We start from the raw sequence: 13,384 nt of genomic DNA, 5'->3' as shown, positions 1-13,384 counted from the left end.
CTGGAAAAAACCCGGACATAAAGGTATTCGAGTGGCCGGATAAGTCTTAGGTTTAAAATCTCGAGCCAGTGTAGTTTTTTGGAGGAGGGAAATAGTCATCATAATTTAAAAGCTGATATACGCACACAACAACATAGACAACAAGATTTTCACTGTCCGAGTTTAGAAACCATGAAGAGAAATCATGAAATAATATTCTAACAAAGCTAGCCAGAATCGGGATCGCTGGTGTTTTAAAGTCCCCAAAAGGACAAAGCAAATATTACGAATATTTATCCAATAGCCAGAGGAGAGACAAACAGATACTTATATAACACAAAAATCCTTCAATCAATGTTACATTTTAAAAGCATACTAGAAACAGTAGAAGAAAGGCTTCAGGGGAGAAATCTGTTCTCATCTTCAGAGTGATGGTTTACAGCACGAGCTTCAACTGAAGAAGGAAAGGCAACCAGGCGTTTTGACATTGTCCATTCTCAGAGTATTTTGCCGTTTTCTTTATGTTTGATTCAAACAGGTCACTAATCAGTTCCAAGACTTTCAATTTTTCACGAGTATTTTTCAGAAATTATTTCGTATTTTTTTTAAAAAAATCATTGTTTTAGGTAACCAGAGTAACCATGGGTTTCCTTTTAAATAAAAATAAATATGGTGAACAAAGAATCCTGCATCTATTTCTCAAATATGACTTTATTTGGTTTCTTATTTCCTTTCCTTTTGGGGGGGGAGGGGGCTCTCTCATTTGTTAGGTTGTTTGTATTATGTTTGTGAATTAGCTTGGTAATAATTCTTGATTCTGCTGTGTTTTCTCACTTCTAGTTGCTTATACATGTTATTGGTGACATTATTATTGTGGGGAAATACCAGAGTATCAGGACAAATGTATATTCTGGAATATGAGTGCGCCCTCACGTGGAATCTAGGTGCATAGCATATGGAGTGTTCTGTTTTCAATCCCTGCATTTGCTTCTTCTTTTTCTTTTGACCATTTTGTTCCCATTCTTTGTTAAAGAAGAATATAAGGATAAATATAGACATGTACAATATATTTAGAATTCCTTTAAATGCTTACAGTATTTATTTATAAGGGAATGCAAATTCAACTCCCCTTTGTAAAAATGGTTAGACATTGAATAGGGCTGATATATATTTTTCATCCTGTAAAGATAATTTTGTGCCTTTATCTTAAGGCAGCAATTTAGATTATTTGCATTTCCTGTGAAACACAGACTAGCATCTGCATGTCAAAGTATCAATTTTTGAAGTAACCAGTGTTCCATAGGAAACCAAGGATTCTTTCTCATTTATTTTAGAGGGATTGCGTCAATTTGCTTGTTCTTTTCTTTTAAACAATGTTTCACAAGGCATGATTTACCTACATAAAGAGCAATAATACTTTTGCAATTAATAACGTTACATAGAAAAAAATCCTTATAACAATAGTTTTAAAAGAAAAATGTTATTTAAATGGCATTTGAAAAGGATTTTTATAATACACACACTCGTGAAATATCCTACATGTTTCATTCTAGATAACTACAGAGGAGTGCTCTAAGGTTAGATTGATGGATCCATTGATTTGAATTGGTATGTGGTCCTTCTTTGTTATGCACCTATGAGGACATGCCAGTGTGAGGCAGAAAAAGGAGAGGGAGAAAACAGGAAGTGAGGAATGGGGTAGGAAGCCCAGAAGAGTAGGTGGTAGTTGAATATAAGAGGCAAAGCTTTGAGGCTTCTAATTATTCAGAAAGGTTAAAGGTGATGACCTTGACATCTTGGAAGTTCAAAGGCATATACTTAATTTTTCTGGTTTAAATTTTAAAAAATTAAATTATTCTCCAAGTCTTCTTTCATTTTATTAGTTTAAGCATACTTTGTGCATTTCCTGGTATTTTATTCCTCCAATATGGCCTTTTAATGAACACCAAGAGAATGCAAACGGTTCCCTTTCTCTTTTTTTCTTTTCCCTTTTCTGTTTCTCTCTCTTTTTTAAAAAGTCAAATTGTTTTCTCACTTGCCTCTTTTATTACACTTGTGGAAATCTCTTTCTTTTTCCCAGCCAGCACAAGGTGTACAATACAGCCTAATTAAGCTGTTACAGATCCTGGGTTTTTATGGTGTTGTCTAGACAGTTCAAGGTTTTGTAAACAGCTTAAACAGGCCACAACAACAAAGTGGAGAGAAGAACCTCTACCAAATTCCTTCGGGAAAGAGAGAGAGAGAAAAAATAAGGGTTAGCCATTTAGTAGCAAAACAGAGAGTTCCCCAATCCTTTTATTAGTTTGTCTTTGCATGTCAGTAATATGGAAGAATGCCTTTAAAAATTGCTCTCTTTAATGCAGTTCCTCCGACCCCCCATGAATAAGTTTAAGTTCTGGAGCTGGAAGTTTCTAAGAGTGGTTTGCATTTAAGACCACAGTTGAGTGTCTCCAAACCTTACAACATAGTGAAAATTTCATCTTATGACTTTACAACTGAAATCTAATCAGGGTTGATTTTTATGAGCCCATTTAGGCTCCTGGGATAAAATGCTTGCAATGTTCAGTGATAACGGTAGAATGGATTTTGCGCGTGTACGGCTAATTCAGCCCTCAGTGTGGAAAACATTCCCTGTCTGGATTTTCCCCTCTTAAAATGTAAGCTCCTGGGACTAGATGCACTGGGATTCAGTTTCATGTGGGCTCAGAAAGGACACAGCGGTGCTTCTTCAGCAATGGGTAATTTAGCAGATGATGGAAGTGGAAAATACAGTTTCAGCTTTACTAGCAAATCACAGAAGGCACAAAAGAAGAAGGCAGTGTCTCGTGCCTTGATATGAAAACGGAGTTCCCAATCTTCTCTAACCAGCATGAGGTTATGGATCCAATGCACATTATCTCCTTTACCCATGATATATGGTGCACACGGACAAAATGTATTCCTGTCTCAAAGCTCAAAGGGGGAGAAAAGAATAACCGAGGATGCTTAAAGGATGCCTGATTTTAAAACTGTCAGAATCACACAAGGTCTCTGATTGCAGCCACGAAAAGCCAGGGAGAAAATAAAATAAATGAACGTTGGGAGTGATTTGGAGTTCCCCCCTTTTGTTAAAGAAGTAAGACAACGCTACAGCATTGGGATGGAGTGTTGGGTTTACCCCAGTTGCTTTTAGGAGGGGTTTTGCTCTATCAATCCCATGAGATCACCAGGAGACAAAGAAATAGCATAAACCAAAATAATAATAATAATTAAAAAAAGCTTCTTAGGGTGGCTATCATGTTAACCTCTAGGTTTTGTGTGCTCATAAGTCTGGTTGAATAATAAAGGGGAGATCTGTCCTTCCTCCTCCACTCTCCCCGCTTCTCCTCTCAAAATAAGGGGTTTCCTGTGAAATATTGCATACGGTCTCGGTTGAGTTTCTTTTCTTTCATCCTTCGGTTTTGGAACCAAATTTTGACTTGTCGATCTGTGAGATTCAACATTCTGGACAACTGGAGTCTTTTCTCTTTGTTGATGTACACGTTGAAGAAAAATTCCCGTTCCAGGACTCTAATCTGATACTTGGTATAAGGACATCTCTTTTTCCGCGATCTCTGGGGGAGTGCTGAAAATGGTCAGAAAAAGAAGGAAAGGGGTGGGGTGGGGTGATGGCAGTGACAGGAGAGGCCTCATTCCAAAATCTTCATGACAGTTAGACCGACTATTATTCCCTGGAAAACTGACTCCTTTCTCTCTCCCCCCCCCCCCCATCCAGAACTGCTGCCCATAATTTGGGCGAAGTGCCTTGGAAAGGAAAGAAGGAAAGGCAAAGGAGGAAGAAAAGTCTTCCTAGGTTCCCACTCTTATTATGTTGCTTTCTAAGGCTGAAGTCCCACTGAACTCAATGGGAATTGGTCCCAGGTGAGGACGTTTGGGCTCCGGCTTTTTCTGAATGGAAAGCGATTTGGAGGGGGTGAAAGGAACACCGTTACTCGTTCCTCTCTTCAGCAGCCCCCTTTTACCCTATCGGACAGCCCCCCCCTTTGACTGACTTCCTTTGTTGGGTTGAGTGCTTTTAAGAGGCTTCGCACAGATCTTCCTTCCAATCTCTTTCCAAGTTCTCCTCCAAAAAAGAGAGAAAAGAATCGAAGCCCAAACAGGTTTTATGACCGGAGAAGATGTAAAGAGCGCTAGTTAAAGTGCTTATAAAATGGAATCTGAAAACTTGAGGGACTGATGGATTGTAGTCTGCCTCTTCTCTCTCTGTCTCTCTCCCTCTCTCTCCCTCTCTGTCTCTCTCTGTCTCTCTTTCTCTCATTCTATCTGTCTCCCACTCCCCCCCTCTCTCTATTTCTCTGTCTCTCTCTGTCTTTCCATTCACCTTTCTCGACCTGGGATCCCCGCTATTGAGCAAGGAGGAAGCCGAGGGCCGAGCCACCCTCCACCTTACCTGAGCTCTGGGTTTTGGGAGTGCGGGCCTCCTCCGAGGAGGAATCCGCGATGCCTTCGTTCCCCGCTTTCCTCTTGGGCCTGGGAAGGTGGGAGCTTGGATCGCCAGCGTCCCTTGACTGTGGCGGCGACTTGAGGTCCTTGTTTCTCTCCTTTTCTGCCTGGGTCGGGGAAGGGGCGCAGCCGCGGGCAGCCTCGTAAAATTGGTCGAAGCCCTGCGGGAGAACGCCATTCCTGCCTACGGCGCCATAGAAAGGTGCGGGGTGGGCACCGCCAAAGTCGTCACTTTTGAGGAAGGCGTCGCTCCTGTTGGCGGTCGGTGGTGAGAGGAAGTCCCGGCTGTGGAAGACCTCCTCGTAGTAACCCGGACTGTAAGCGCTCCGGTAAGCCCACTTGCTGCTTCCACCTCCTCCAGCGTAATCGCGGAAGGCGGCGGGCACTTCGCCCACCGGTTGCACCTGGCCGGGCAAGGCGGAGGCGTAAGACAAAGCCATTTGACAGGAAGGAGGCGGCTGGGACAGAAACGGGGTCTTGCCAGAAAAATCGGAGGGGGAGATGTAATAGGCCGAGGGGAGGTAGACCCCGGGGGCCCCGTGGCCGCCGCAGTTGTCCAAGTTACTCATGGCTGCTTCTCCACCTCCTCCTCCTCCGCCGCCGGCCTCGGGGGGAGTGGAAGCAGGCGGAAGCAGCCTCCACGGAGCGGAGCTCTTCTTGGCATCTTCCGAAGCCCCATCTAGGTGCCCGCCAGGCTTTGGGCACGAGCCGCCCCGGAAAAAGGGGAAGCAATCCCGCCGCGGGCTGACGCGCAATTCATCTTGATTGATTCGAGGGCTAATTATGTCACGTGACGGAGGCGATGGAGAAGCGTCCTTATAGCTACACCAGCCTCTCCCTCCTCCACCCCCCCCCCCCGGGGCCGGCTTCCTGGCTTCCTGCCCGCTTGCCTTGGCTGGAACGTCGCTCCAAGCGCTCTCTACGCCAAGTCCCCGGCCTCGGCGGAGTCCAACCGCGTGCCGGCTCGCACTAATGGGATCTTTTCTAGTCCTCGAGCGCTTTCCGTCCCGCCCCCCCCGCCCCCAGCTCTTCCTCCCCTCTCCTTCCGAAGCAGAAGCAGAAAGCGACCTATAGGTGATGGGGCCTGGAGTCACCTGGGCTTGCCAGCAATGCCCACAGATGCCCAGCAACGCTAAACCGGGACGTCTCTGCTACTCCCCTCCCTCCTTTTCTCCTCTCTTTATGAACGCAAGCAGCCCCCGACCAGGCAGCCAGAGAGCCCTTAAGGCCAAACGGTGCCCCAGAGGAATTCTGCCCTCCCCTCCCTCCCTCCCTCGCTACTCCACCAACCAACCCCCCTAATATCGGATTATGGCATCTGCATTAAAAGTGACAGGCTAGCTTGTTGCTAAGCGCTTTCTTTCTCCCTCCCCTCCCCTCCTCTCTCTTTGCTCTGCTCTTCCTCTGGCAGCCTCTCAGGTTCTGGGAGAAGGCAGAATGGGGCTCTTCGCCTACTACTTCACCCCTTTCCCCGCTTTTATTTTTGAAACGGATTTCCCCAAATCTCCCTCGGGCAGAAGGACCTCCTTCTCTAAGCCTTCTGTCCGGTTATTCCCTCACTCACACCCCGATAAACATGCGCGTTTCATACCCTCTGGGGTTGCACAAGCCAGAGAGGAAGGGGCGGGGGTGGGGAGGAGATGACACCCGAAATCTCTGCATGAAAGTGGCCAGATACTCAGCTCCCCTCTGAGGGCTTCTGACCTTGCAGGCGAGGGGCTCTGCATCAGACATTTTAGGGTGGGTTGCAAAGGAAGATTCCTTTAGAGAGTCAAAGGGCTGTTCTAGATCCCGCTTTCGCCGGTCAAGATCATTCGAAGGCGAAGGTGAACAACTCTTCCGCCTTCGGCTTTTCAATAGGGAGTACAGGATCACCTTTTGTTCCCCTTTCATCTCAGTTATTTGAAACAGCCCCTGATCCTCCACCCTCTGGGTGCTCCTCTTCCCCTTGGGTGGCACATTTGAACGAAGGAAGGAAGGAAGGAAGGAAGGAAGGAAGGAAGGAAGGAAGGAAGGAAGGAAGGAAGGAAAAGAAAGAAGGAAAAGAAAGGAAGGAAGGAACAAAGGAAGGAAAGAAGGAAGGAAGGAAAAGGGAAAGAGGAAGGAAGGAAGGAAGGAAGGAAGGAAGAAAGAAAGAAAGAAAGAAAGAAAGAAAGAGTGACTGAGCAAGCCACCGAGAAAATCCCAACAAGAAGAGGCACATTCCACAAGTCAGAATTCAAATGTTTCTAGAAGGCCCATCTGTTTCACTTCCTTTCTTTTCCCCAACCAACCTAATTAAGCTGCCACAGTCAAGTTTAACTCCAGGAGATTGCTTTGCCTTTCAAATGAAAGTACATCTTTCTAAATAAGCATCTTTTTAAAGACATCAAGCTGAAAAACAATTCCAAGTGTATTTCTATATCTTCTCTCCACATTACTTAATTATTTAAACACATTTGAGAACACTCGAGAAAGCAACTAGCTGTTTCTTTTCCCACCTGGCTTGATTAGCTACCTAGTCAAGTTTAACCCCAGGAGGTTGTTTTGCTTTTCAAAACACGTATTTTTAAAATGCATCAAACTGAAAAGTAATTCCAAATGCATTTCTATATCTTCTCACCAAATTACATCTAACTAAATGAGTTACATCAGACTCTAAAACGCAAACTAGCTGTGATGATTCTAACAATAGCAATCCAAAATATGTGAGACATTATCCATATTACAACCAAAAATCACTGCAAAAGATAGTTAATGGATGAGGTTTTTCTTTTGTTTAATATTAGCAGTATGGCGAACTAAGGAAAGAAGAAAGGGAAGGGAAGGGAATTTGTAAACTGTAATAATGAAAGACCAAAACCAAATAATTCTGTAGACAACTGTATAAAATTCTATGCCAGAAATTATTTGCGAGCACGGCTAATCATAGCCTGTTTTAAATGTTTTATTTATAAAAGTATTTAAGCAGATAAGCACCGCGTGCCTGTATGTGCGATTATATAACATATTCCTATATACAATTATACATATGCCACTCATATGAGTCTCCTCCGGCAAATAAATTTAATTATGATTACTGTTATTATGTTTCCACACACCTCCCAACAGATGCCAACAGAGCTGAGCCAACAAGTGTTTTCGGTATTGTGTACATAATGCATCTTAGTATCAAATTAGTTGGAACACATAAATATCGCAGGCATGTAATTTAAAAAAAACACATTACACTGTGCAGAAAAGAGCAGATTAACGTTGGCAATCAAACAGAAGGAAGAATCAGAGTATTATAAGATATGGGGACGTTTTTATCACTGGATAGAAAATGAATATAGACAAAAAGAAACCGAAAATTTAATAATTTGGAACAGAACGCAGAATTATAGGGGAAGAGTTGAATTAAAAGGCAATTGAAATGTAAAGGGAAAGGGAAGGTAAAAATAGATTTAAAATGATGTAACTGTTAAATATGACGACACAAAGATTGCATCCAGCTGGCACACTGTAAGGTTACTGATGTAAGAAGTGGTGATGGAAAAGTAAAATAAAAAAACTTTTCAAATAAATAAATGAATAAATATCGCAGGCGGACTGGCGATGCATCTGGTTTCCGTAGAGGGGGGAGAAAGCCCCCCCCCCCCACTTCTCTAGAAGAGAAGGCGAGGACGAGAGACAACATGGCTGGCTAAATACCTTCCAGCAGAGCCAAATCAACGCCACTTTCCCTCTTTGGAAAAGGAGGGAGGAGGGAGCTATCCTGCGTCTCAAGGCGGTCCCCGGTCTTCCTTCAAGGTTTAGCCGTAGAGCACAGCCGCCTGCTCCCTTGGAAATCTCCACCTCGGGCGCCCCTTGGATCCAACCAACACCTGAGATTCGACCATCGCCGAGCATCTCCCCGCAAAGACAACCCAAAAGGGCTCAGTTTCACCTCTCGCTTTTTCCAAGGCGCAGCATTTCGAGTTCTGCTTCTGCTGTCAACGGACGCATCCTACCCCCTCCTCCTTTCCCAAACCGGCGCGGCGTAGCTAAAATGGCCCCTGTAGTCCAAAATCCGCCAAAAGCGAAGGCTGGGTGTTTCTTAGGGGTTTAACAATCCTCTCCGGTCATCTCCGGACTAAACCCATGAAAAAACCTTGGCGACGGTCCCACCAGGACCTCTTTCTCATTCTACCTTCCCCCTCCCCCACCCACAAAACCCGGGCACCGACAGCTCAGCCCAGAAACCGACCCGAAGCTCAAAGCCAAACCCGCCGAGAGACTTACGCTTCTGCAGCTGCAAGAGAACCAAGTCCCACCATTTCAAGTTCAAGGACGTGCGGCTACCATTTGCTGGCCAGAAGGGGGAAAAAAGCAGGGCGGGCGCGGCAGCGATCAGAGCAAAGAGGGAGCAAAAAAGCTTTCCTCTCTCTCGCTCTCCATCCCAAAAGCCGAGGAACCGACCGCAAGCAGCGGGGATCTTCCCGGTGGCTCAGACCTCCCGAACTGGAAGAAACGGCTGACTCGCTTCGGGATTCGGCCGCCTCTTAATAAATACCATCCCTGCTCCCCCTCCCTCTTCCACCCCCCCCCCCGCTCCTCATCCGCTGCAAAGGAGCGCTCGGGGTAGCGTCGCTGCGGAGACGTTACCGTTTGCCGTCTTGGAAGCCTGCCGAGGTGAGGTGAGGCGAGCGGCAGCTCCGAAGAGCCTCCGGGGCAAAGAGCGGGAACGAGTCGCCCAGCTGTTGAGGAAGGGTGCGCTGGCTCCTGTCCCCGCGCTTCGCCTGGAGGAGAAGGAGGAGAAGCAGCAGCAGCGGCATTGTGCCACCCAAGATAAGGCACTAACTTGACCTTAACTTTGTTATGGCGAACGTGAACAGACACTGTCTGGCATCTCTCGTAAAAGCTTGACTGGAGAAACGATCCTGCGTCATTTCATTTATGGCCGCTCCAGGTCTGCGTCTCTCCTGCCTGTCAAAATTTGGTTATTTATGCGCTTTTCGGAAGCACAAAAGCGCGCCCGCCGCCGCCGCCGCGGAAAGACAATCCCAGCAACCTGCCCTCCCTTCGCCTTATCAAAGTCTCGGGGACTGCACCAGCGGCCCCGGCTCAGCCTATCAGAGAGAAGGACAGCGCCTTCCACGCCAGCCAGATGCGGATCCAGGGGAGAAGAGCGGTTTGCGCGCGCCTGTGTCTGCTGCCTGACAAACCAGCTTGAGCGTGGTTTTTTTTTTTTTTTGCCTTGGGGTGCGCGCTCCGTGCGCCCTCCCTGCCACCCCTCCCCGCACGCGCGGGCATGCTTATCTGCACACTAGCAACAAAAACCCAGAAATCCAACAGGCCACGCCACACCCGCGGGGGTTCACTCAGACCCGACGGTTGCAAACTGGGCTCGAGTCCAATTTTATTTTTCTAAAAACAAAACAAAACCGGAGAAGATAATTATCCCCTTGCCCAATTAACAAAGCACCCGCAATATTTTTGAAACGAAACCACACACACACACACACACACACACACACACACACACACACAGAGGTCTGTGTAAGGGAAGGCTGTCATAAGATCTTTTCCGTGTGTGTGTATGAGGGGGGAGGCCTCTGGGTTTTATAACGGAGCTTTCATTGGAGTGAAGAATTGCAAGGGCTGCATTCGTGGTAACCGAGGAGAAATTGATTTAAAGTTGATGAAGAAGAACGAATCCCCATAGACGTGAATATCTGAGTTCTTACAGAGGGATGTTTGTACTGCATTCGTCAGGATTATATGGACGATCTATGGTTGTAATAAAAGAAAAGAACAAAAATATGTATTGAAAATACCGAGAAACGGACTGTCAATTTATCTAACAACTAGCTATCTTTCTATCTCTAAATTAGCCCTAAATAATCTAGGATTATTATCTTTCACATGCTTGCCATCGCACACCGAAATATGAATGTCAAATGCCCCTGGGTGTCATACAGAAAAAAACCATTTTATATCCTTGATGAATTAACGTTGCATATGTATTTCACTGGCCTAATCGAAATAAATATATCGACAAAGCACCTAGAAAGCATACCAGACAAAGCGTTGTTTCTGCTTCTTTCTTATTTTTATTTAGTTTAAGGATAAATATTGGTAAGGAAACATATTGCAAAAAGACAATACCCACAAACAGCACAGGCATAATTACACTAAATAAATAATATATTGAAGCAACTGTATTTTTCTACAGCAATAACTTGTAGAAACGAACGAAAGGACTCATTGGTTTTATGGTCTAAAGGCTAATATGAGAAAGTGCTTGGTTTTTAACGGCTTTAATGCATTACTAAAACATTGAGACCTATTGCGCCCTCGGTAGCATAGCAGAAAATGTATTCTATAAAATTCAGAGGAAATGGGTATGAATCTTGTTCTTGGAATTCAGCTTTTTTTGGGGGGGGGTGTTTTAAAAATCATTAAATATTTAGACTATAATAATAATATGAAATTAAATACTGCAGTATTTGTGTTTTCCCTTTAGAAGTTTGCAGTATTTTTAAGCAAGGTTTGTAAATGACTGTAACCACTATTCATTTACTTACGAGATTCACAGATTTTTTTTTAAAAAAAGACTGCCTAGATAGAATTATATTTCAGAAAGAGTGACTATAACCACTAATTCCACATTAAATAAAATAATAGATGCCTTCACACATGACATATATCACTGTTATCATTATACTTTACTGATTTAAATTCAAATACATCTCAGCACGGATGTGGCATAGTGTTACATTTGATTCTTCAAATTACATTAAGATTTAATCTATAAATTAATATAAATCATCTACTATTTTCTCCTTTTTGGTAGGTCGCAGGGATTTTTTTTTTCTTACAGAAGGCGTTGGTAGAATTTTTTTTTAATCATGAAAGTTCAGAATAGAAATATTGTCTGAAGGGAAAGGAAAGGAGTGCAATCTTACTGCACAAAACCTTTTGTTCTCTTTTGTGGGAGAAAGGATAAAATGCACGTCCGATGCTTAATATTTAAAATAATCCCGCTCAACCATTGTGGTTTAGAAAACGACGCCAGCCGATTTTTAGGATGAGCCGCTCAGGATTCTTCTGAGCTCTGCGCCTGGGAGCCCCTCGAGCCAACTGGAAACTTCCAAACTGCAGCGACGGAATGAGGGTGGGGGGGGGGAGGGGAGGGGAAGCCGGACTGGGGAGACGGAAGGGTTTTTTTGTGCGTTTGGCCTGCCCGTTGTCTGTAGCTTCGGGACAAGGCCAAAGTCAAGCTAAGCCACGAAGGGACGGCCTGTGGGAAGGAAAGGCGGAGTGCAAAGCTCAAGGGCAGCGGATGGGGAAGCGAAAGAAAACTTGGGGAAAAACCAACAGCAGGCTTCGCCTACTCGCATGACAAAGCGATTTGGCTTTGGCCAGCGGGACCGGTGTGCGCGCGCATGTGTGTGTGTGTGAGAGAGAGAATGAAGGACACACTATATAAAAGAAGCAAGACGTGAAATAAGGAAGAGTGTCGGAGCCTCTTTCTTCTAAATGAAGAAAAAATGAATTGGTCCTTGACAATGGGTGGACTACTGTTTTATGTCTAAGTATATTCAACCATGTTGTATGGCTGCAGCATTATCATTACCTTTCTCCTTTCCCCGCCCTTGCCAGGGATGTTTCTAGGGCAGTGGTTCTCAACCTGTGGGTCGGGACCCCTTTGGGGGTCGAACGACCTAAGACCATTGGAAAACACATATTTTCGAATAAATACGAAAAACATAAAATAATCTTATGGTTGGGGGTCACCACAACATGAGGAACTGTATTAAAGGGCACTAGGAAGGTTGAGACCCACTGTTCTAGGGAATGATGATAATCTCTCCCCCCCCACACACACTTTCTCACACACACATTCATCCCACCCAACAGGGATGGCTTATCGCCCGGCGTTTTTTCTATTTAAAAGTGGCCAGATTGGGGTTTAGGAGACACGGGCGGAGTCCGGCGGACAAACAGGAACAGCGGAGGTTTCGAATCACCGACAGTAGTAGAAGGGAAACTCCGGAACACACCCAGGGATGGCAAAGAGCTTTTCATCTGCCCGGCCCCGCTCCGACGAAGCTCCGATGCCCAGATGAACAAAACGTTCTTAGAAATCCGGATTTCGATTCCGATTGCGGGGAAGGGCTTGCGCGGAGGAGCCAGCAAACGGAGGGCCTCTGAGCGAGGGGCAGCGCTCGAATTCCAAAGATTGAACTGCTTCCCGACCGAAGGAAGCCGGTTAGGCTTGGCAGAGGTTTGGCGGCCGGGAATTTCCCCAGGAAGCACAGGAAGAAAGGCAAGTAGGCTTCTAGCGCCCGTCACCCTCCTTCCTCTGCCAAAAGAGGGGAAAGGTATTTTCTCTCCTTCTGAAGCCGTAGAGAAACTGAAAAGGGAAGGCGGCATGGTGGTACCGGCTCGCCGGCTCCTGGAAAAAGAAATAGCGGCAGATTAAGCGGAAACTGGGAAGGGATGGTCACGTGACACCCCTGAAGGCCTCAGGTCGCCCCCGTAAAGCCAGAATAAAGCGCAATCGCACCAGGCAAACACCGGAGATGCTGAACCAAATACCCGGATTGCAAATAATCTGTGGGGAGTGGTGGTGGTGGTGCGATTTTTGCTTCTGCAAAATGCTTTGATTTTTCTTTTTTTGAATGCCCACCGGGAGCAATGGCGGATTAAGGCTGACTGGTGCCCTAAGCACTGACAAATCTGGATGACCCCCCTCCTTTGTATATATTTTTTATACATCTTCATTGGTTTTTTTTATTTTTCTCAACTTTGTGGTGCCCCCTTTGGGTCTGGTGCCCTAAGCACGTGCTTAGCCTGCTTAATCGTTAATACCCCACTGATCGGGAGATTGAGAAATGGAAAACCAGAGCTTCGTCGCCTTCTGTAAAAGAAACCGGGAGTCCCACATTATCCCCCCCCCCCCCACTGCCAGTCGGTT

At 45.5% G+C, this 13,384-nt stretch overlaps 1 protein-coding gene across 1 annotated transcript; it reads right to left on the bottom strand.

Moving 5' to 3' along the window:
- Positions 1-4,361: 4,361 nt before the first annotated feature.
- On the bottom strand, positions 4,362-5,030 carry HOXD11 (homeobox D11; the record flags this gene model as incomplete). The annotated part of the gene is made up of 1 exon (XM_081956191.1): positions 4,362-5,030. The coding sequence occupies one exon, from the start codon at positions 5,028-5,030 to the stop codon at positions 4,362-4,364; it is 669 nt and encodes a 222-aa protein (XP_081812317.1).
- Positions 5,031-13,384: the final 8,354 nt, after the last annotated feature.

Source organism: Natrix helvetica, assembly GCF_964273705.1.
Source record: "Natrix helvetica genome assembly, chromosome: 1".
Taxonomy (NCBI): Eukaryota; Metazoa; Chordata; class Lepidosauria; order Squamata; family Natricidae; genus Natrix; species Natrix helvetica.
This window is presented reverse-complemented; position numbering and strand designations above follow the sequence as displayed.